This window comes from Dreissena polymorpha, chromosome 11, assembly GCF_020536995.1.
Source record: "Dreissena polymorpha isolate Duluth1 chromosome 11, UMN_Dpol_1.0, whole genome shotgun sequence".
NCBI classification, from domain to species: Eukaryota; Metazoa; Mollusca; class Bivalvia; order Myida; family Dreissenidae; genus Dreissena; species Dreissena polymorpha.
Window position 1 is genome coordinate 18,389,579 of NC_068365.1, and position 25,927 is coordinate 18,415,505.

At 33.8% G+C, this 25,927-nt stretch overlaps 2 protein-coding genes across 6 annotated transcripts in view; one reads left to right on the forward strand and one right to left on the reverse strand.

Annotated features, from left to right (window-relative positions):
• The window catches only part of LOC127850050 (uncharacterized), a 41,765-nt gene extending 35,347 nt beyond the window's left edge, over nt 1-6,418 (forward strand). The window contains exon 5 of one of the 2 annotated variants that reach the window (XM_052382779.1): nt 1,136-6,418. In XM_052382779.1, the coding sequence (XP_052238739.1) occupies nt 1,136-1,164 (29 nt within the window). In that variant the 3' untranslated portion in view covers nt 1,165-6,418. Of the gene's footprint in view, nt 1-693 lie in introns of both variants that reach the window. The other variant, XM_052382778.1, reaches the window with a different exon arrangement.
• The window catches only part of LOC127850051 (dual serine/threonine and tyrosine protein kinase-like), a 156,061-nt gene that overhangs the window by 107,988 nt on the left and 22,146 nt on the right, over nt 1-25,927 (reverse strand). The window lies entirely within an intron of this gene.

Consider the following 25,927-nt stretch of genomic DNA (forward strand, 5'->3'; position numbering starts at 1 on the left):
AAGGATCGATGTGCTATACAGCTTCCTCCAAAGTTACAAGTTCTGTCACTACAGAGAGCAGAATGTTCAACTGAATGGTTAGGCTGTTTGTTAATCCAGCTTTCTTCATTACAACATCAAGTTGAATGTAACTTGTTTGGTATTGCTGTGAACACAAGTTACGGAGAGGATGGGCAAGATACTTCTTTGTCTGTTGCGCGAAGTGAATTGTTGTCTTGTGACATGTCACATGTTAAACTGTGTGTTAAAAATGGTAGTAGGGACCTGTTTGAACTATTGCGTGGTACAAGTATAGAAGACCTGACACTCGCAACGTCTGACGATGTTTCATTAGCCGCTGATATTCTACCTACAATCAACAACTTAAAAAAACTATATATATGGGGGACGTTTAAGGATCGATGTGCTATACAGCTTCCTCCAAAGTTACCCGTTCTGTCACTACAGAGAGTAATATGTTCAACTGAATGGCTCGGAAGTTTGTTAATCCAGCTTTCTTCATTACAACATCAAGTTGAATGTAACTTGTTTGGTATTGCTGTGAACACAAGTTACGGAGAGGATGGGCAAGATACTTCTTTGTCTGTTGCGCGAAGTGAATTGTTGTCTTGTGACATGTCACATGTTAAACTGTATGTTAAAAATGGTAGTAGGGACCTGTTTGAACTATTGCGTGGTACAAGTATAGAAGACCTGACACTCGCAACGTCTGACGATGTTTCATTAGCCGCTGATATTCTACCTACAATCAACAACTTAAAAAAACTATATATATGGGGGACGTTTAAGGATCGATGTGCTATACAGCTTCCTCCAAAGTTACCCGTGCTGTCACTACAGAGAGTAATATGTTCAACTGAATGGCTCGGAAGTTTGTTAATCCAGCTTTCTTCATTACAACATCAAGTTGAATGTAACTTGTTTGGTATTGCTGTGAACACAAGTTACGGAGAGGATGGGCAAGATACTTCTTTGTCTGTTGCGCGAAGTAAATTGTTGTCTTGTGACATGTCACATGTTAAACTGTATGTTAAAAATGGTAGTAGGGACCTGTTTGAACTATTGCGTGGTACAAGTATAGGGACCCTGACACTCGCAACGTCTGACGATGTTTCATTAGCCGCTGATATTCTACCTACACTCAACAACTTAAAAAAAAACTAAATATATGGGGGACGTTTAAGGATCGATGTGCTATACAGCTTCTTCCAAATTTACATGTTCTGTCACTACAGAGAGTAATATGTTCAACTGAATGGCTCGGAAGTTTGTACATCCAGCTTTCTTCATTACAACATCAAGTTGAATGTGACTTGTTTGGTATTGCTGTGAAACAAGTTACGCAGCAGATGGACAAGATACTGTTTTGTCTGTTGCGCGAAGTGAATTGTTGTCTTGTGACATGTCACACGTTGAACTGGTCGTAAGAAATGGTAGTGGGGACCTGTATGAACTATTGCGTGGTACAAGTATAGGGGCCCTGACACTCGCAACGTCTGGCGATGTTTCATTAGCAATTCATATTCTGCATACATTAAGCAAGTTAGAAAAGCTCAATATAGTGGGGACGAAAACGGATCGATGTTCTGTACAGCTTCCTCCAAAGTTACAATTTCTGTCACTACGAATGGTAGAATGTTCAACTGAATGGCTCGGAAATTTGTTAATCAAGCTTTCTTCATTACAACATCAAGTTGAATGTGACGTGTTTGATATTGCTGTGAACACAAGTTTCGCAGCAGATGGACAAGATACTGTTTTGTCTGTTGCGCGAAGTTAATTGTTGTCGTGACATATCACATGTTACACTGTATGTTAGAAATTGTATCAGGGACCTGTATGAACTATTGCGTGGTTCAAGTATAGAAGGTCTGACACTAGCAACGTCTGGCGATGTTTCATTAGCCGCTGATATTCTGCATACATTAAGCAAGTTAGAATACGTAACATTGTCTATCACTACAGAGAGCAGAATGTTCAACTGAATGGTTAGGCAGTTTGTTAATCCAGCTTTCTTTATTACAACATCACGAATGATTGTAACTTGTTTGGTATTGCTGTGAACACAAGTTACGGAGAGGATGGGCAAGATACTTCTTTGCCTGTTGCGCGAAGTGAATTGTTGTCTTGTGACATGTCACTTGTTGAACTTGGCGTTAGAAATGGTAGTACGGGCCTGTATGAACTATTGCGTGGTACAAGTATAGAAGCACGAATTTGCAACATTTCAAGTGTTTAGTGTATAGATCTCGTATGGCTCTCTAGAGTGGAACGTTTGTTGCCACACCCGGTTTTTAAATTGTGTCGTCATGTTTTGGAAATTTTTATCTTGTGGTGTTTATATTATAAATGTCCTAGAAATTAAACTACCATGAGAAGATTTTGTATTTGTTTGAAAAGTCTTTCAGCGTGAGGTGATTATTGATAAAACATTTCATTTACCCACAAAAGGGAAATGCATCGACTTAACTGTTTTTTCTTAGTAGATTGTTGTTCTCTATATAAGTTTGCACGTGTCTTGTTATAACTTTTATCAAATTTACCGTTTCTATCTGTAAACAAAAATTGAAAAGTATGTGGGTGATTTTATTAATTATTTTATGATGCTATAATAAAAATTTTCTGATGCTTAATTTCCTTTCTACGACGTTTAAAACTTTTACTATTGTTAAAAATCAAATGCTTTTCATTGCTTTTAGAGATGGTTGAAAAACGGGAGTGTTTTATATCTGTGAATAATCTTTTCCTGTTTCTTATACAACTCTTAGATCCGTACAGAGAGTTGCCTGAAATAAAGCGCGTAATGCGCTAATAACAGTGAGAGGAAGTAATTGCTGGCAGTAGTTTGATTTTACTTAAAATGTATATAGCATTCGATTTTTATCTTTATCTGTGCTGCGCGGAAATAACACGTGAATTTGACGTAGCATAGTGCACTATTCTAATATCGCATAACTGTACTCTTCGGCGAAAGAGTAATTCGAAATTTATTTATTGACAATTTTGCCATTCTTGTCATTAAATTTCTTGTTTAAGTATCGTTCAATTTGTTTTATAAACTCGTGTATTTTCATACTCCTTTACTATGTATTTGAATACCTGTATTTGTGACCGAATATTTAAAGCTTTAAAGTGAATACATAATTTATGGCTTAATTTATTTTGTCGCATTAATTGATTTGAAGCGCATGCAATTAAGAGCGAGTTACTCTCAAAATTAGAAGAAAATATTAAATGAGCCCTTAAATTAAGCATTTAGTCTGCATCGGGATATATATTAATATCGATGAACATGGGGCCTTGAATATTAGCTATATCCTAAGCATGTTTGTGTTTCTCTCTTTATGTAAGGAAAATGTTGGTTCAATTGCTGTGTTTGAAATATTTTACCATATTTTACTTATATATTTACATAAAAAATACCCAATTAAAAAGACTAATTTGTTATGCGTTCAATAGTAATTGTTTAGCACAACTTCGTCAGATTTTTGTTAAATAATCAGACTTAAAGCACATTCCGTGAAATATCAAATATTCAATATCATTGAGCTTTAAAGCCAGTCTGTAAAACAGAAATAATATTTTAGGTTGGAAATGCTAGACAATGTGTCGAAAACTCATTGTCAAATATCGGTGAATGTTTTTCACATCTTTTTTTGCAACTTACATGTCTGTTTGTCTTTATACAAAAAAAAATATTTTTATGGAACCTCACATAACAAAATGTTGGTACTTTTATTATTGTTGATTCTTTGCCACGCTTTGGAAATTTGTAATGCAACAAATAACGGAAATGTTTACGTATCAACAAGGTACTAACTACATGGTTAAGGAAACATGGCTAGTTGTTTTTGATAATCAGAAACATTCTTTTAATATACAAGAAGCATGAGATAAGTATTTTTAGTTTATTTTTACATTAATTATGTGCACTTTTATTTGTCTTGATTTGAAGTTTTTGAAAATTTGAACGCCTGAAAATGTGTGTTTGTATTAATAATGTTTATCTTTGGCATTGTGAAAGTGTAAATTTGTAGAAATGTTATTTTTATTAGATATTGTCGGTTTATATTTATTTCATGTTTATTGTTGATTGTTTGCCACGCGTATAGGTTGTGTTTTTATGCAACTGAATTGAACTGTATTCAATATGTTTATTTGTCAACGTTACTTAGTAACTTTAAAACAAATTATAATATCGGTGAAAAACATTGGTTTGAAGGTTGTATAACAATATCAATCACTTAGAAAACTAATAAACATTAGAAAACACGCCAATCAGACATATTACTGTTGTAGAATATTACATTTATGAGTGTGGTGTTTATTGAATAATTCCTTGATATTGTTTGTTTACAAATGCGATTTCATTTTATCTAATCTTTTGAATGGTTTAAGTTACCACTGACAGTTCAATTTAAGTGTTAAGTATTTATATGATCGTCTTATTATAAAGTGATATATTCAACTACAAATCTGAATTGTCGGTTTAGTAAGAAGTACTAAACCATACAGTGTACATACAGATTATTAAATGTTCAAATACATTCGTATGTAATTAAAAAAGAAACAGCAATAAGATGGTAACAGTGCATTTTAGTTTAATACATGTAATTAGGGAATGTTCATTTTTTAAAGCTATGAGCTATACTGTAATAATGCATTCGATTTTTTTAATACTATTTTGTGTCTACTCTAAAACTAGTAAAACTATAGAGGTTTACCGTCAAAGTTACTATCCGTAATGTGAAATAATAGTTGCACTAATTTGGTGTACACGTTTATATGTTTTCATGATTTCAATAATAACAGCTTTGGTTTTGAGATGTTTAGAGCAGTTATGAATTGTTATATACCAGCTGTATGCTCGACTGTTTGAATGCATGTTTTCGAAACTCGTGTCAAACGTTAAGGAGATAACCTAATGATGCAGTGCATGTTATCGTGTTATTTTTTACAATATCCAATGTTTATCTTAATATATGTTAGAAGCTTGGTGGACATGTTTTTAACAATAAGCATGTAATTACCAATGTTCGAAAAACACATATTTGATATATATGAAGTACATGATAATCTTGTCGTCGTATTTTCACACAATGTTTTATAGCGTTTTACAGGTAAGATGCTATTTCAGACGTATATGTAAAACATATATTCATACACATGTTATGGTACGTATTTGTGTACAAATGTTTTGTATTTTTACTATGCTATGTATCGAGTTGTCATAATCATGCCCCCTTCATCATCAGAAGTAGAGTATCATCAGTTCGCAAATATTGGTCTTAATGGCCTTCGTAAAATACATAAAACTTCTGAGCATAATGTTATGGAAACGTGTAATGCTATATGGTAATATCATGTAAAATATAGATTTATTGTAAGCCTGATAAGACATGTTTGTTATTAAACAGTTAAACATGGGAACTAATTGAAAACTCTTGTCCAGGTAGTTAGTTCGCAACTGTTATAACGGTTGTATTATTACACAATTGTATACTAATTCACGTATGCTAATTTTATCTGTTAGCAAAAAGTCATAGTTTAATCTTTTTTTAAAGAACGCAAGGTATGTATTCTATAGACCAATTTGAGCTACGTTTTCCTTGTAGGTAATGAGTTTAAGGGTTGAAAGATACATTATTGCTTACTAACAGTTGTCTTAACTGTCTTAAATGGTTATAGAAACGTTTTCACTGTGTTTGTTAAGTCTGGTGTGTTTTGAATTTTAACTGATGCCTGTAAAATATAAGTATAACTTCTGTGGTTAAAAGAAATATTTCACTTCACCAACTTGTGCTATTTTTTTCTTTCTATTTACACAAAGAACAATGTTCTTTCTGCATATCATTGTATGGGTATAACGTAGGGCGTAACTGTTTAACAAACCGTGTTTGTGTATTTTATTAACTCACCTGTGCACAAAGTGATCGGCGAGCTAGTGGTGTACAGGGGACTCTCGTGTGTGGTTTATTGTACAAATAACGTCAAAAATTACAAAATTGATAATTTACAGATCAACACAGTTTGTGTATGATCCTAAAATCTCGAAAATGATATTTTTTACGTCAGATAGTATTGCCGACTTTCTTTTCCACATGCAACAAAAATGACATTTCAATCAAACAAAAAACTGCCATCCTGATGTACACAACTTATGCAGGATAACCATTGCATCTCATAAATGGCTATAGAAATACTAAAAAATACAGATTGGATTGAAGGCATCAGAATTATTGACTTTGTTTATGAAAATTTTATTGAAGACTGGTGTCCATGAAATGAAAAGTATCACGGCTAACGATTAGAAGGCATCGCAATAGACACATGGTCACAAAAATGCATGCTAACATATACATAATAATATTTTCTTCAGTGCTGACCGATTCATGAAATAAAACCTATCCAAACTCCATTTTGTTCAGATGGCATAGTTTTCAAAACGGTGCAAACTTATCATATCACGTGTTGCCATAATTCGGTTGAGCGCCTTTTTGCAGCGATCGCCCTATTGTTATGTTAAAACTCAAGGATTGTATGCGAACGTCGAATGATAAATATAAATACATCTTTTACTATGTTTGTTCATGTAACCTTTTTTCCAAACAAAATGACAAAGTCGTTCGTAAGAAATCTTTTATCCCACCGATCCACCTATCAAATCGGGTCATTTTCTTTTCTCCTTAAGGTGATGTCGCTTTGTTTGTTTGGTAATCGATATAGTATGAGCTTTACTCTGAATTAATAATTTGTTATCATTACTTTTCTTTAACGATACATTTATAAAAAGTGGAGTGCTCAATACAAAATTTAAAACCAATTTATGAAAACCGTTTATCAAAATAAAATATCTTACACCTTGTTTGCAGTATGTGAAGTAACCTCCGAGTGTTGAATGAAAAAATGAATGCGAATATCTGCATGTCAATGTTTAGAATCGATGATGAACTGAGTACTCAAGACAGCACTCCTGTAAGCAATATAATTGCGCATACATATGTATTATCTGCTTGTAAATATACCGTCACGAGGTCTGTTCTCCAGAAGACACTATAACAATCTTGCGACAAGGTTTTTTCCCATTTATATACACGCGTATAGTTTCCTTCTCACACGCAGCAAAGTGATGCATGTACTTTACTACGCAAAACATATATAATGACACGGCTGCATATTTCCTTCATCATTAAACCCGAATTAGACCGTTCTTAACAGATTGCTACGCAGACAACTATAAAAACAATAAAAACAACTTTATTAACGCGCATTTGAAATCGACCTTATGTAACGCTAATAATCACTACAAATCGGGGGCTGACGGGGTTGTGCTCGTCAGTCGTTAGATTTTATTTAAAGCACAAATGCCACTTACGTAAAATAACATGTTTTCTCATTTCTAATGCTATATTGACGTTTCTACGAAAATACGCGCAAAACTAAAGTTACCAATACAATATTGTGTAAGTAGCATGTCTTTACATATCATAATGTAATGTTGTTTATGCGAAGAATTCATTATGTCAAAATAAAATGTCGAGTAATTATTATATATGTTTTTTGGTCGGCTCTAGGTTTTATTATGATTTTGTAAAATAACGATGACATGGTTCATACTTAACAAAAAAGTAGTTATTTTGTTTACATGCATTACTCGTTACTCCATAATGGTATTGCTTAGTAAACCTGCTAACAGGAAGATATTTCTACCGACAGAACTATGGAATAAGTGTAGTTAATAATATACCGGTAACATATCCCTATTTTTTATACTGATTATACAGGCCAAGAGAGGTTATACAGGCTAACAATATAATGCTTATTCCGGTCATCTTATTAACGCATCTTAATTATAGTCTATAATAAAACTGTATATTGTCTGTGATCTATTTGTAAATTTTACTGTGGTCAAGATTATACAAGATTTTTTATAATTTTAAAATTTTACACATGTTAGTTTTTTGATTGTTTAAAAATGGACTGTTGAGCAAGTGACTCATCAAGCTTCATACGCAGCGTTAACATATTTCATTTATAAGTACAATTCGTCATATGAATTTGTCATACGTTGACATGAACGCTACTAAAATAAAACAACACGTGAGTACTCTTGTGCAAAATTACTGACATCATTCCTTCTAGAATCAACACTTAGGGAAAAATGGCAGCAAAAATTCAATACCAATGTCAAAAGATATTATATAACAATTGCTCTCACGAATCCCGGATGTGTGGTCTAGAGCTCTACCAAATGAGCTGACCGGGACTGGTAAATCCAGACTTAAGAACAAAGAAAAAGGGACATTATTTTACTTAAACATTGATGTAACTTTTGTCAGCAACCACATGAAATGACGTCACGCAGTGGTTTCTATCAGGCTGTACCGGCCGTGTTCGCAGTTTGCTTCACCGTATATGGCGGATATCGGCCAATCTGTAGGTATTTTGTGAAACGGATGCTTTGAAAAGAGGCCACTATAGGCACTTGAAAATGCATTAAAAACTCGATGGAAGTCGGGATGAGAGGGTCTTGCTGTGTCGATACATAACATTTATTTGAGTAAACTGTATACAGATTTTATGTATATTTCATTCATAAAATCGACTCACGCATTCGGTATTATTTTTATGAATTCCTTTTGTAAAATAAGGGTAAAACTGACGTAAGTTAGCTGCAGAATAAACCGTATTGCACTACGATCATATCGGCCACTTTCACAGGCGAGATGTATGCTTTCCGAAATACGCCGAGTAGTTAAATAATAATTAAACGGATGAAAAGGCCAATGTTAAGATAATCTTAAGTTGCGATGGATAATTTGGGGCAAAATTCCACATATATATGGCATTCTTCGTTTAACGCGAATACATAAAAATACGTCTACTGTACGGTCCATTCCAACTAAGGTGTGATTTTCGTACATGTTTTTGATTGAACGATACATCAGAAAATGTGCCTGTCTTTACAACACGACCTTTCGGTGTTAATTATAAAACAGTATTTTCAGTTTATATACATTTGTTATATTTTTAAATATAATATGTGAGTGAAATATTATGCTTTAAGTGATTTGTATATCATCAACTGTAGAATTGAGTGTTGTTGTGTTTAAGTGCAGAAAGTAATTTCGCGTTTTCTGAGTAATAATTAATACTATTTAAGTGCCATTAGCAAATCGACGGAGCAGTGGTTTGGTGGTAACGAATAGTGTTATTTTGCAATCGTCCGTATTTCGAGGTAGATTGTCGCAATATTTTTGTTTAATTTAAGAAATAAAAAATTGAATACACTCTTTTAACAGTGACTGTTGTTTTCCTCGTATAAACGTAAAAAATAAATAAATAAATAACACATAAAGTCATCTTGAAGATCCCTTAAAGTGCGCATATACAAGTTTAAACCAAAGCTACTGTCGAAGTGGCAAAATTGTGTGGAAGAATTATAATTATCATTTCTTTTAAATTATGATAATCCCAAAACAACTTTGTTAAGAATATCCGGTGCAATTTCGTTTTCTATTGACCATCGTCGTGTTTTTCCTTGATATTTTGTATAGATATTTATAGTGATCCGGGATATGTGCTCTCCAATATGTACCGTTGTCACTCTGTCGGGGGCCGCTGACGGCTGGGTCATCTACATTAAGGGCTACGGGTCCGCGTGCAAACAGGACACGACATCGAACGTCACTGTGCACGAGTTCGACTTCGACGCTTGCGGTGTAGCCGAAGCAGGGACATTCTTTAAGAACAAATATACAAATAAATGACTAATTCTATGCAAATGTATACAGTATACTGACACATTTTTTGTAGTCTGTTTTATAGTGAAAACGGATACATGAACTTTGATGTTTCAAATGCAGATCTAGTCTTACATTCATTTAACACCATTCGACAATTGCTTATCAATTGTATTAAAAAAAGTAATAAAAAATGTTGTAAATTCTCCATATTTCAGATGCATGTACAATAATTGGAACAACTAGGGAGTCAAGTAGAGAAGTTTTGTTTTAGTATTTAGCTTTAATCTATTTACAAATTTTAGTTTATTCCGAACCCCCATTTACGCAAGCATTGATAGTTAGAGCTTATTCGCAAATTTAGACTCTATGGATTTGTAGTAAATAATGAAATATTAACAGCAAATGAAAACATAAATGTTATAATAAACGTATATAGTTTTTAGTTTAAATATAAACATAAATACAACAATTTATATCATTTATGAGTAAAAAAAATAATAATATTTTAATGACTCAGCCAGATTTTCTCCTAACGAAACAAAACAAATCTCCGAATAAGACATGTCTACCTGATTTTTATCGAATGATTTAACATTGTGATGGATTGACTTAATCATCTTTTACATTTTACAATTTAGTCCTGTCTTTATTAATTCAATCCACAAAGCTTCGTGTATAACTGTATTAAATGCCTTTCCATAATCAATAAAACTCAATTACGTGTTGATTAATTATTAATAATGTTCTGGTGTGTACAATAAAAATGCCATCAATCGTACTAAGATTATCTCTTAATCCGAATTGTGATAAATATATTATCAGTATCGCGCCAAGAATGCATTCGATTGCGCAATAGATTGAATTTTTTATATAATATTTATTTTTGTAATACATCGATTGGAATATGCAGCATGTGTGTGCTCGCACTTTTTGTGTGAATATTGACGATAGCACAATTATACTATGCGTCAACACATAGGATAAACACCTTTCTCGAATATGTAATTGCAAATTTTAACTAAATACGGAGAAATAAACTCGGTACAGTCAATTACAAAGTCTGCAACATGTTCAAAGATATCGGCGGCGGTATGGCGTTTGAGCTTTAATTAATATTGTTATTTGTATTTCTATAAATAGACATGGGCGATCAAGCTAAATAAAATATATAATATTTTTGTAAAAAGTAGTAAATCGTTTTGAAACATGTGTAATAATAATGCATTTCTGTGTCAACATACACTTATAATTATTTGGGTCAAATTTTAACAATTAGGATATAAAATGGGCCTTACTGATTTATAAAAAAATGCAATGACGACATCACGATCGAATGCTAAGTTAAAAACACGTTGTCGTATACTTAGTATAATAAACCATTTATCCGCTATAAACTGCATAGACATTCAATAATTGAGTTGTTGACGTCAGACTTATCCTACATATAAACGAACATGTATTTCAGTATGCGTCTACAATCTGTGACAGTGTATTTGGAACGGGTACATCGCGTTAGCTCGTGTGTCGCTGGCGATAAGCTTGTAGGGTGTCCTTTACCTCTGTAAGCGTACCAAAGCAAATTTTTGTTTTGACAGTAAAGTGAAAATTAACGTCAAACAGAGTGTTTATAAATGAATTTGTAATAAAATGCGTTCACTTCCGTTGTCATGTAGTTTCTACTTCCGAAAACGAATACAAGCATGTCTATTTGAAAACATGAAAACAGATAAACTTGCGACTGTACAGTTAGCCTTCAGATACTTTGTAAAACACTAAAATATACAAAAGCTGGTATGTCATAGGGTTCAACTTTCGAATCAAATTACAGATAAGGCAAATAAAATCTGTGAATCGGTGAATCTGTACTGTTGTCTGGCCGGGTAATTAGTCCGATTTGTTTACACATGAACCTTACATTATTTATCAACAATCGTTCGACACATCTGTAAAACACTTGCTCAATAAACTTAATAGCACGATAGTTAAATAGCACTAATTGATGTAGTTATAAGACGTACGAATAAGGTGCTTCCATGTGTTCAGTAACGGAGCTCCAATATGCAATAAGATCATTCGGCATATACATCCGTTTGTTTTACGAAGGCTTTATTGATGAATGTATCACGACGATTTAAAATTACTCAAGCCATGCCGGTGTTATCAACAATATGAACTACATTGTATGGTCCTAGAATTCTGCTGGCATGCAATACGTTACACAGAAAATTAGTCCGTATATTCAAGTTCCAGGTTTTACATAGTTTACTGTTTATTAGTTTAACGCAGTTTTTGCATGGGCATTGAACAAGTCGCTGATAATTCGGCTATCAGTAAATGGTTATGGTATAATGTTATATGAATTTGCTACAACCGATATTTAATTACGTAAACACAGTTATAATTTTATTGTTATATGGTCGTTATGCATAAATAAAATTGAAAACATATGAAAAGAGCATAGCAAGTTGTTCAAATTACAGTGAAAAAAAGTGGGTTCAATGAAAAGCACGGTAATCAATAGATTTCTATAAGAATACTGTTTCTACTGTTGTAACCTGGACCGAAAATCAGAAACGCTCAATATGGTAGTTTGAAAGGTATATGATGATAAAACGCTATTGGTTGAAGATGTAAAATCCCATCATATTCAGCAGAATTAACGCACACGCTGTTGTCAACATGCTTTAAATACCGCTCACCAATTCCAGTAATGAATAAAACGGATTAATATTGGTTGCGAAACCGATTTTGAGACTGCTATATCAGCTTAAAATGGTTATTCGTGTATGGTACACTGTACCTTATATGATATTGGCTCCAAGTGGATAATGTTGGGGATACACAGATCTCTAAATTGGCGAAACACGAAATCATTAGTAGATGGTTGGCGGTATACTAATGGTCATATGAAACATTTTCAAAATTGTGGTGATAAACAGATCGCCGTACTGGCTTAATGTGTCAAGGGCATCTTCTGGAATCGATACTTATTCATGGAAGAACCAGCAATGGTTTGCAAAATATATTGGTATATGGTTGGTTATATACAAATGTTAAGATGATAAATTTTAATGGTGAATCAACGATCGCCCAATGGCATATGGTAAAATATGGATATCGTTTTTTTATCGTTTGCTAGTTTTGGTGATGATCCAAACGGTACAACGGAAGGCGCGGTGGGTTTTACCTATAAGTTTTAAATCACGAAATTCTTAATTTAGGAACCATTTATGCGTCTTCTACAACTTAGACTCAAACTTGGAAGAACTAAGGTTAGTTGTTTTTTACGGCATAAGTATATTTGTGATGGTAAATAATCCAAATGTAAACTATCATCAAAAGGTGGGTGAGAAATCAATTAACTAACGGTACAACGGCTGGTGATAATTCTAGCTAAAATGTGTTGACGCATAGTTCTTGTTATTATGGAATGTCAGTTTAAAAGTAAAATTGGTTTAAGCTCGATTTAAATCAAACGCCTAAGATTGAATTTGCCCCTTGGAGAAACCAGCACTTAGTTTTTGAGAACAATCTGAGAACGCTCCCAGAGTACGGATCGGCCCGTTTTACTAATTTACAGCGCGGTTAAACATCAATCGGTTGGTAAATATTGTTCTCATATATGCCACTCATTTATCACAAATAGTTATTAAATCGTGGTTAGTAACATGTATATTTTTATTCCTTCATATACAAGACACGAAGATCAAAACACAATATAACTATATATAAACAATGGTTGGATAGATACAAACATAAACGATATATATGGATGTTAATATCAACATCAGCAAAAAAAGAGAACTTTATAAACAATATTATTTAGTAAAACTGTGTTATGTTACGTAGAAGAGTCTCCAAGTTGTTTCATCTAGGAGGCAAAAGCGAAATTTTAGACAGGGAGCTAGGAGTATCGTGATATCACGATCATTATATAAAGTTAGATATATCCCCAGGATAACTGTAGCCTAGCACCGAAACACGAAATTGCTAGACAGACGATTCCTGGCTGGAAAAAAAAAAAACTATTTAAGTGTACTGTATATACTATATATAAGTTAATGTAATGGCAATGTAATCATTTAGTGAGTCCCCTTCTGTAAAAACATTTTGCAGACTAGTGATGAAAGTTTTGTATGATTGAGATTGTCATAGCTTATATTAAGAAACATCCGGAGTATATAGTTGCACTGCTCAGAAAGACTAGAGCGACACATCTGGTTGAAAGCACTTAGTCCGTTTGTGTCTATTATGGTATTCCATAACTGTTCACGAGTGTTAGAATTCATATTACAGAGCAGAATACGATGGTGCACTATATTCAAATTCACTCCATTACAAAGTGCACATGTATTTATATACGCGGGCATAGTAAGTCGCCCAATTACTCGCAATGTCTTACTTCATAGAGAGGAGAGTTCAGGATTATTTCTGGCGATAGTCCATAAACCACACACTCCGTCAGACCGTAATATTGTTGAGCCAAGAAAGGGGTACTTCTCTGAACACTCTTGAAACAGATTTACATTCCTTTTTTGTTTAACGTGTTGGCGGAGCATGGTTTTCCACACACTTTTCACCGGGAACAGACCTTTTGCAATGTATTGATCCAGGATGTGGTGTAGTTCGTACTTGCATAATAACGCACGTATGTCAGGAATAAAACCATGGTGTTGTTTGTCAAAGTTTTCATAATACAAGAGTCTGCTGTTAAACAAATGTTTGGCCATGTATGTATTTGGCAGGTTACAGAGTTGTCCTAGAAAAACCAGCTTTCTGTAATCAGCTATTGTCTCCATAGGCACGGCATGGATAGCACATAAAGTAAAGTTAGTTGCAGTGTTTCGTGGCAGACCCTGTTTTAGGCAAAACCTATGAGAGCGTTTTAGCTTAATTATGTCCTCTGCACTTATTGAAGTCCACAGTTCACAGCCACGTAATGCTTAAGGTATCACAACAGAGTAATAAACTTTTATAGATGTTGATAGATTGAGTGCAAGGGGAGATATTCCATTATTAACGATAATCAGATATGTCCCTCGAAGCTTGTTGCACGCGTCATCAGCCATTCCTGTAGCACGAAGAAACGGGTCGCACTTCAAACCGAGGTGAACGTAGGAAGATGCCTCTTTGATTGTGTGAGCCACATTGTTGTTTATTTATATTTGACATTATATTTACTTTTGACCTTGTCAATGGGACTGATTCGTACAATTTTAATAAGGCGGAAGTGAGAGTTATGGCCCGAAAATTATCCGGCAAGTCACGACGTTTGTTCCTCCTTTGTGCATAGTAATGATGACGCCACGCTTCATGCTGTCTGGGACGTGTCCGGTACGTAGCATCCAGGTATAGATGTTCGCCAGCACTGGGGATATCACATGTTTTGCATTTATTAGATGTTAAAACTGGAGATTGTCATGTCCACCAGCCTTTCTCTTCGGACACGTAGATATTATGTGATCTACGGTTTCTGGGAGTACACGGACTTTGGGGTCTGGCTTTATATTTGTCACAATAAAATCGCGTTCCCATGAGACGTGCTTTTCCTAAGTATAACTGCTATGAACATCATCAGGATCGGGATGGGGCTGATACAACTCCCGGAAATAGTGGTACGAGCCGTCTGAGATACTGTCTCGGTCCCTCACCGTTGTACCATCAACGTTGATACCCGTGCAAAGACTAGAACGGTTACGGTTCCTGCGGGCGTTTACCATCTTCCAGAACTTGTGAGAGTCGACTTCGGCCATTCGATCAATTTCGTTATTTAAGTTTGATAAATAGATATTAACAAATTTTCTATGCAGACGGCGAAATTCTCTTTTAGCAGTTTTATACGCAGAAAAGGCTTGGTCTGTAGCGTCACGTGACCGACCTTGACGACACCACTCTCTTCTAAGCAGGGACATACTGTCGTGGGCGAGACTCAAACGCTTGTGATAATGAGCTCCATGTACACTCAGATAGGTATCGGAAAGTGATGGGGTAACGTTTACTAAGGTGAAGATCAGGCCATTAAAGCCTAAATATGATAATACATTATTAAAGACGCTGATCGTAGCTACTTAATATTAAGTTAACATCATCTCGTAGTGTGCTATCTGAAATCATCTGTTTTGCACATTATTTTTTTACATTATTTACACCTCAATTAGTCAATTAGGTAGGTGACTTATTGAGATTACGACACGCTTCAATAAAACTCGACAAACACTACATCCAAGTTTAAAGTAATTGTCGTTGCTGGAATGAAAATATGCTGATATCACTTTGTATGTATCCTTGTAATGCAGATGATCCACTTGCAGAGTTTATGATTAAATATCATTTTTTACATTTGGATCGGTGGGAAAAATAGATTCTGAAAATTATAATGAAGAGTTGCGCATTGCTCAAAGCCGTACTTTGCAAAGGCATTCTCCATTTGGCCGCGGAACGTTTTTTCATAGTTCTCTTATCACAAAATATATTTTTAGACAGATAGACAGACAGACAGACAGACAGTTTATAAAAGTCTCATTTCTCTACATACAATTATAAATAAGAGTAAAACATGATTCATCTAATAAAGATAAATATAATTTAATAAAATATAGCTTAGCTAAAATATATAAAAAAATATATATACAAAACCAATTTAAGTTACAGGAGACTATTGACAGATTTGCCGTGATATAAACATCATTAAAATATTTTAAAAGGTACAGATAGATAAATGTGTACAAGTATCATAAATATTAACATTTTTTACGCTGTATTACACTGCAAGTGCATGCTTTGGCAGTGTATTTAACAAAGGACGCATTTGACATTAACTGACAAAATTGTTCTGAAGTATCTAACGATAATCAACAAGGTTCAATATTCATAAAATTATCAAACAAATCTTGGCGAATACAAGTTGCAGTAAATTACCACATGTTCTTCGTTTTATATATATGTAAGGCAGTGAAAGCAAGTCCGTTCATGTTCGGGAACTCTCTCGGATCTGCCCGTTTCTAATCTAAGGGGTGAAACTCCGCATCCAAAATTAGCTAGTGCTAGTGCACTTCTTCTTACCTTTGAAATACTATAACATTTAAAATGAAAGCTAGTTTTACATGTCTTATAAATTCTTAATCTTACGACGTTGGTTCCAGAAACTTGATGTTTACGTTTCAGATCTTGATCACATTATCTTATGTAGACTAAACTTATTAACGTTTCAAACTTGATCCTGTTTATGGTGCTCGATATTGAAAGAAATGTGTCGCTCTGCGTTTACAGGACAAATAACATTTCATTGTTTTGTTCGATTAAATTAACTTTAGACGGCATGGGCTCTCGCTTGATGTGTTGTTGGCAGCAACATAAGGTCGATGATGAAAAATACTCCTTTTATGAGTGTTTTGATCTTTGTTTGTGTTATTTTTTTTATTTATTGATTACACATTTAAACTGCCACATGTGGAAATAGTGTTGTTGTTGTTTTTTTTCGGTGCATGCAAACTAAAAAAATATTTAATTGAAAAAACATTTATGGAGATGCATACTTAGAATATGTTTAAGCGGATGTTGTTATTACTATGGTATATATGATGTATTGTCATTTTTGTTCAATGCCCTAAATACAGAGGCAATAGGTAAGTTATTTTAGTGCATACATAAACAGTGCCGCTATTGCAATATCTTGCAAATAAAATGCTTAGGTATCGTCAGTTACAAATGTTGTATTGCTTGAGGCCCACAAGCATGTTTAGCAATACTATTGTGTTTTGTATATACAATACATGTCGATTAAGGTAATAATCTATTTATTAAACATAAGCAGAAACATAAAACAAACACAACCCGAAATAAAGAAATTATGCGCACACATACGTCATTTTTAATTTTATTCTATGTTTGCCATATTTTAAGAGATGCTGCAGTTCATGTGATCATACAAATCATATTTGACATTTCATGTGATTCATCATGAGTAGTATATGGCTCATCAATTATCACGAATAAACGCTAAAACTTTACATGTTTTAAAGAACGTATTGTTCGTTTAAAAGAAAATAAATCAAATGTGTGCATTTTATAATCAACACAAAATAAGCGAATCAGATTTATATAAAGTGAAAATCACTAAAATTGAACTAAACTGTAATATATGTGGATAGTCAATGTCCATTTTAATGAATCGATTTTAATGTAATGATGTTCGTGACACGGTATATACGATCAATCATCCGGAATTTTAGCGAAAACGACATGTTTAAAGGGATTAAAGCGTCGTCGTTATCAGCCAGGCCAGAATGCAGTCGTACTGACAGTCCGACAGTAAAAGAAACTGACGGAGAAATTGATTCCTATAATGGTCGGTCTTGAAGGTTTGTCTATCTCTCTTGTGTGTGTGTATGTTTGTCCGTCTATTCGTCCGTCCGTCCCTTTGTTTGTCTGCAAATCCTAAAAAGGTCAACTCATTTTAAATGCTTAGAGTTCATTGCTGCTAAACAGAAGCCAAGCGACGATGCGACGAGGATGCATGTGAATATCACAAAAAGCGCGACGTCCAGAAAGTTGACGACTTTTATCCACGAGTATTTCACTTCACCATTAGAAGATTCGTCAGACATTCTCCTCTCTGTAGTGCATTGTCCTGATATTTCAATCCTGGATTCTTTGGAACAAGATTTGCGTTTCAAACATCGCATCAATGAAACCAGGATGCAAGGAATGTCCACATTTTCATCAAAACTGTACATGAGTAGAAGGGCCAACGCGAGGACAGTTGTCAACGTGCTGCACATAGTTTGGATTATGAGAAAGACCGAAAGCAACGCTACGGAGTCGGAGTTCTGTGGCAACGATGAAGACACAATGGTAAGGAAGACAGTGAACGCCAAAAATACAGTAACAGAGTAGCCTGCCTTTTCTTCGCTTTCATTCGGCAACAGGAAAATACAGAGGTTCAAAACTGCCATCGTCATAATAGGAATGATTACCGAAAAAATATAGTCTAATGGTTTCCGTCTTATTGTGAGGAAAATCGTATAGTACTGTCAAAATCGTTCGGGTCTTTCGCAATATTCCAACTTGAGTCAATTATTTCCCAAGCCGAGTTGGGTTTGTATCCGTCAAGATTGAGACCATTCGACTCACTCTTCATTTCAACCTTAAAATACAAATTATACAAATGTAAACATTCCATCTGAGATACAAATTAACAACCTATGCCAAAGTATCAACAATAGTGTAGATTCATTAGAAATACACATTACCTCCTTTTTCCATAACTCCAAGGCTTAAACTCCAAGTAGCACGTCTGATAATCGACCGGGAAGTTTGTGATATCAATTGAACACGTGGATTCAAACACCCTCAATCATAAAATTAAAATACTCACTATTTGTTCATTAGTTGGTTACCCCGTTTCCCCAAAATAATTATTTCTAATGTAATTAAACATCTACACGTATTGCAAATATATGTATGTTATGTTAAGGCATTTCATTTTAAATTGTTATACGTACCTGAAAAGGAAACCATAACACAGTCCCGTCAGACCAAATGTGAACATTTAATGACGCCACGCCGAGTTCCTTGTACTCCAGATTGGAATTCGTCAAGGCAATGTCAGGCTTCCATACCTTATCCTGTTTCATGATTGATTAAGAATCAGTATCTAATTGAATAATGTGTTGAACTTAGACGTTTAAGTGTAATTTAACGTTTGACAGAGGATGCTATGCGTTTTGACCAGGATCGTTTCTGGTAATTAAAGCAGGCCATTTCCTAGCTTAAAATGAACCATGCTTTATCAATTAACGTACCAAAAGGATTGTAAATAAAGAAAAAATTGCAATGTTTAACAATAAAACGTGTGAGAGGGGATTCTTAAATCAGTTTGGGACCATCCGATTATGACGTTCATCGCATCAGATGTTTTGATGGCTCCTGACTTAAAAACCGTTGTATTGATTTTGTATAATGTACAGACCAATTTCCAAAGGTCAATTTTATTGATAGACCACGTTTTATATATCCGAATAAAACTTTATAAATCGAACGTCGAACTTCATACTTAACAAGATAAATAGAAGGGAGAGTAAAGAGCCGAATGAATATATTACTTTTGCTAAATTTACTATGTTGTTTATTTCGTATATTTTTTTTCGGACTATTTTCTTTAACTAAACTAAAATGAATGAATTTATCTTCAAGCATAGTTAAATGATTGTTACTTTAGCTCAATGCACCATCATAAAAGTTCTAGTCGCGCCAAAAAGTTGAAATTATAGAAAATACCTCTTTTCGATTAGATATAGGTCGCAAATAAGGTATAATGGTGTGGTCTCATTAAAGTCGTTATTAACGTGTACGAACAAAGAAGAATGCAATCGTTGTCATCAATGCACGCGAAAAATTTATTCTTATTTAGTTTACGAGTGCCAGATTAATGTTCGTGAAAGCGGTAGACTTCGCTAGTTCTTCAGTGTTGTTTACTAATGTAAATAAAATTATTTACAAAGATTTATAGAATTTAAATAATAATTACCTGTGGCCAAAAGTCGTCATTTATTGTATTATGATCGGTGTGGATCCCATGTTAAAAACGCGTCCTTCCAAATGAGATGCAGGTATGCGGTTGTTTTCATCGTTTCTTTGGCTTCGTTCAGCTCATTAATGGCCAGGAGATGAAGGTAAACTCTTATGACTGTAAACAAACATATACAATAAGGAATAGTTTTTCGTTAACTCGACATGCCTGGCCTCGACCTTACTTTACCGAAACGCATACATTTAAAGGAAACTACATGTAAACGAAAAGTAACATTGTTTGGTGCCACTTTTCTAGGAAAAACAACAACAATATATTGTGTTAAGAATGGTATTTGTTTGTTAACTGCACGTCAAAACGATATGTTTTTAGCATAGGTGCTTGCACCTATGCTTAAGGTATATACCACATTTTGAAAATCCACATCGGTCGGTTAACCTTTCTGAAGCCTTACCTGATCAAAAATCAGACGAAATATCTATTTAATTTAGCATATGGTAATTCTTACAATTTTTTGGGGGGAAACGTTTTTCTAACGTTTTCTTCCAAGAATATTACTGACACCGTTTTTAGTGAATTTTTCTAAGACCGTTTTATGTCAAAAAATCTTTTTATAACCTAGAACAAATTTCGTTCGTAAAACAATTCTGTTCTTGTTGATAGTGACCTCACACCTAATTTAGATCTATATGGGATCCCAATTTCTATTTCCTTCGTTTACTGTTCTGTGAGAGGTCAAATGTTTACATAACTGAATTAATAAGGCCCTGGTTAAAGTATATGGAACATTTCATCGGTTAATTATAAATAGAAATTAAAACATATTCTCAGCAGGAAGTGGGGCATAAAGCACTTTTATTCTTTGAAAATGTGTAAAAAATGGCGGAAAGTACGATGAATGTTTTCTGATTTATGACATGGATTCTGACGTGCCTTTCTATGGATTTGATGAAGTAGAGTTTAAAAGTAAGAGATGTGTTAATTGAAGTTAAAATGTTTTACTTTGAGCCAGAAATTTACGTTACGAGTAGAGTTAACGGGTTAAATGTGGCATCGGATTTAATGGATTCGCGTGAATTCTGGACGAGTGCTGTGTCTGTAAAATATTAAATGGAAAGCTGTAAATGTATCAAGTCGGAAAAGAAAACGGATGGTTGCATAATGGTATGCGTGAAATAATGTAATTCTACGTATTTATTTTCATAGTTATGTCATTTTGTAACCATTCACATTCGTCACTATTTGGAATTCCCGTTTCTAAAAATAGAGCATTTTGTTAACAAGGGGGGCGACTCGTGATGTCAGCAATCGTTAAGGCTACAATATACTAAATAATCGAGTCATGAAGGGCTGTACTTTCTAAACAAATCATCATATTTTCCTCGAAGGCATGTTGTACACTTTGTTCTGGTTTTATCGTTTGGAGATATTGATAGGGGAAGCATAGGTGTTCACTACTTAATCCCTGAAATAGGATAAAGTTGGAGATTAAAGTAAAAAATGGCACTGCAAAAGGTTACAATCCACTAGAAAACGGCCGAAAAAGGCGCAAAAACAGTCGATTTTGATTTGAGTCGAATTTGTTTTTGGTTTGAACATGACAAATCTTTTTTATTGCTTAAATCGATTCAGCTAAGAATGCCCGTCAAGAAAAGGTATGGTTATGGGGGTCTCTTTTTGCAAAATGTTGTATTTATTTTCGCTCAAAGTTGTCGCTTTTACATCGAAACATATAAGGAAACTATTTAGTATATTTTGACCTAAACATTTACTTCAGCAGCATCTTCCCTGTATCTTGCAACTATGCTTTCAGCGCCATCGGCGCTCTCGTTAACAATTGCTGTTAGTTGAGATTGAATCGAACTAAACAAATCTCTTTCTTCCGGTTTATGCATGGAATTCGATACCGTTAACTTCTGGAGCATGCAGTATAATTGACCTAATTCAGGTAAACAACATAGCAGGTGATACTATTGAGGAAGAACAGATGAAATGCAACCTAACGTGACACGATAGACATTCGAAACAGCCCAGAGCACTCTGTCTCAAATATGTCGCAGATACCAGTCAACCAATCGCTTATTAGAGTCGCTATCACGTGAAAGCGCTGCTGTGTGTGGTACTTCCCTCGCTTTATTTTTTTTTTCAAAATGCCAACTTTCTGCAAAGTGAAAAAAACCACATTACATGATCTGAATTATATTTTAATTACACAAATTTAACATTCTTCTTTGACCTAAAATTCGTTCAAATAAATAACGGCATAGAATCCCAGAGTGTTCACATTTTCGACAAATAATATAGGCCTCTGTACCATTTACAATGCGGTAATAAATGTAAGTTAACTATATTAATGAGAGTTCTCTCACATTTTACATAAGCTTACTTGATTTCTAGAGAGGTAACTATATTTTTAAGAGTTGTCACATATCTTACTTAAGCTTAATTGCGTGTTAACAACCTTTTTTAATTGGACACGGTGACCTAGTTTTTGCAAGTGTATATCAATTAAACATTTTGATGAAGTTATATAAAAAAATAAACTATTAAACTGCAGTTTGTTCTAAAAATGAATTCCTGTTAAATTCTATATTAACAAAATGTGATTAGTAATAACAAAATAGTAATAATTAATACAAAGCAAAATCAAATAAGTGATCGTTAAAGTAGTTAATACAATCAAATAAATTATCAGTTATACATGTCAGTGACAAGATATAACTTAAACGCGTGGTATGTTCTATTATTCTTTTATTCAAAAAACGCCTGACATATTTACCACTTAAACTTGAGGAGTTTTGCTTATCTTGAACCACTAATACTTGAATTATTATTTAAACCTTGAACACCCTAAGCTTGCAGTATTTTGTTTATCTTGAATAGTTCAGTATTTTGGGTCGCTTTCGCAGACCTTGATATCGTATTATATGCTTAAAGTGCCGGGTTTTAATCGTAATGTAGCATGAAACTACTGCATCAAAGAGGATACAGTTTGATCACAAACATCAAGACAAGCCGATGCTCGAGGACGCAAGACTTGGCACAAACTCAAGAGCAAGCAGACATAAAAAACAATTGATATTTTTAATATTGTATTGAATTAAAATATGTTTTTATATGTCTGGTTATTTTCAAAATGGCTTAACATCATGGTAATACATTACAAATAAGTTATAAAAATGTAATACATGTTAGAAGTAACAACACATATTTAAATATGTTTCTTCTCTATAGGATGAAGTGTATAAAATGTATTTACTGTATGTTAAGCATTCAATCTGACATACTAATAATTTTGTATTGGTTTCTTAACTGCATTTTCAGGCCGATGTAGTCCATAACACATTTCAACTACGTTTGTATTAACAACCATTTTAGGTCAAACTGTATTTAAAAAAAAATACAATTATAGATAAAACATGTATATGGTAAGGATACATGTATACACAGAATTTCATTGATTGTTTTGATGTGTTGTTTCATCCATTAAATGCCCTCATGCATATGTTGTTAGGATATTTATGAATGCATGAAAATACCAATATGAGGTCGATTATTCATTTAAATTTTAGGAACTTGTTCAGTGATTTTAGCAATTGTTTGAGTATTAACATTACATGTCTTAATTTGATGGATTTTAACTTTGGAAATAATGAGCTTCAGTAAATGCCAAGGAAAAGATAAAAGAAATCGAATGCCACATACACTTATGCCCCAACAACACATGTTTGGACAAACACAAAACCATTATATATTCGTCATTGGAGAAAAAAATAAAGGGCAATATTTCAGCTAAATTAGTCACAGTAAAAATAACTTTATAATACATGTTAACACGTTTAGTCCATCCAACTGTAAAAGTTTGAGCAAGATTTACCCAGTGGTTAAAGAGTAGCGAAAAAAAATTGGGCCTGTATTTTTAATACTGTAAAAAGACTAAATGCCTTCATTGTTCCAAACCTCTTCGCAGCCCAATTCCTTTCTTTAGATTCATCTTCATTAACGTCATTCAACTGTGAAATTTGAGCGAGATTCGCCAAGCATATAAATAGCCATTGAGCACACTACATTTCGAGACTACAATATAAAACAATTATTGAATATTATTTTTATGTGATGTAAAAGTAATTTCAAAGCTAACTGAATAAGATTACTGTACTTATAATTCATTATATTTCAAAACTGGCTACTTTGCATGAAAGCTTTCATTTAAAAACATACAATGAAAGCAAATTAAAAGATTTCAATTGTAATTGCGTAACACGACAAATGAACAAGTCTATAGGGCAGTTATGAGAAAATATATTATGTTGATCATTTGTTCATAATTTCAATTAAAATCGTTATAACCCTATTCTATGTATTATAAAATATCATCCGAATATAAACAAAGCATGTGGATATTTGATGGGGACCATTGGACGTAAATGAATTCACTGGGATAGGCAATTTCGTGTGAGTCGGATTCAGCCATTACCGGATTACCTTGGGCTTTATGGGACATCCTGTGTCAAGTGCCAGGGTTTGTCTCAAGCCATCTCCAAATATGTCATAGTGCAGTAAATATGAACCAATGATAACATTCTGATATTTAGATATATTGTATTTCATCAACATTATTTATGCTAAACAATTTACATTTGGTGGGAAATTCATATTATATCATAACTATAATTTATGCTGAAGTTAGTAAAATGAACTGCAAAATGTGTATAATAACTGAATTGATAACACACTATTTGTGATATCATTGATTTTTTATTGATAAAAATAATATAACAAGTTTAATTAATCACCGAGAATTGTATATATGGATCGCATACTTAATCAATTTCAAAATACACATCATTACAAGTATAACAGCGTATGGCCAGGACTGAAATCAACTGTGTGCCAGTAGTATGCTTAAGAGGAATATGAAACTAGATATGTTATTGTGCTTTTCCCATTTAGAGAATGCAATTGATCAAGGGGGTTTATAAGATACACAAGGATGATCCTTTGGCAAGAATTTTATTGTGTTAAATTAACCTAGGGAAGATTATTTTCTTCTGTAAATAAAACTAATCAATTTCACTTTGCTTCCCTCAAATGCAGGAATATGCGTCTATTGAAATCCCTGTATAGATTCTAGTATGACAAACGGTCAACAGCACAAGCGTCGGGACGTCCGGGTGAACATAGAGACGGTCCGACAAATGCAATGCTTCATGCTTCCGTTCGGGTGTTAAAGGGGCCTTTTCACGTTTGGGTAAATTGACCAAATTAAAAAAAGTTGTTTCAGATTCGCAAATTTTCGTTTTTATTATGATATTTGTGAGGAAACATTACAACTGAATATTTACCATGCTCTAAAATAGTCATTATATGCATCTTTTGACGATTTAAAACCTTAAAATTATAAAGCGTTGCAACGCGAAACGAATTAATAATTTGGAGAGTTCTGTTGTTGTCGCTATATTTTGTGAAACTACGAGGATTGATTATATAAAGAATAAAATGCGCCCAACATTGTATCTTGAAGGATGGCCGAGAGGTCTAAATGGGAGACGTTTTACTCCCGGAATCCATGGGTCAGTGGTTCGAGCCCTGCTGAGCATTACCTTTTGTTCTTTCTTTTTTAAATTTTATTCTTGATTTCGTACTGGAG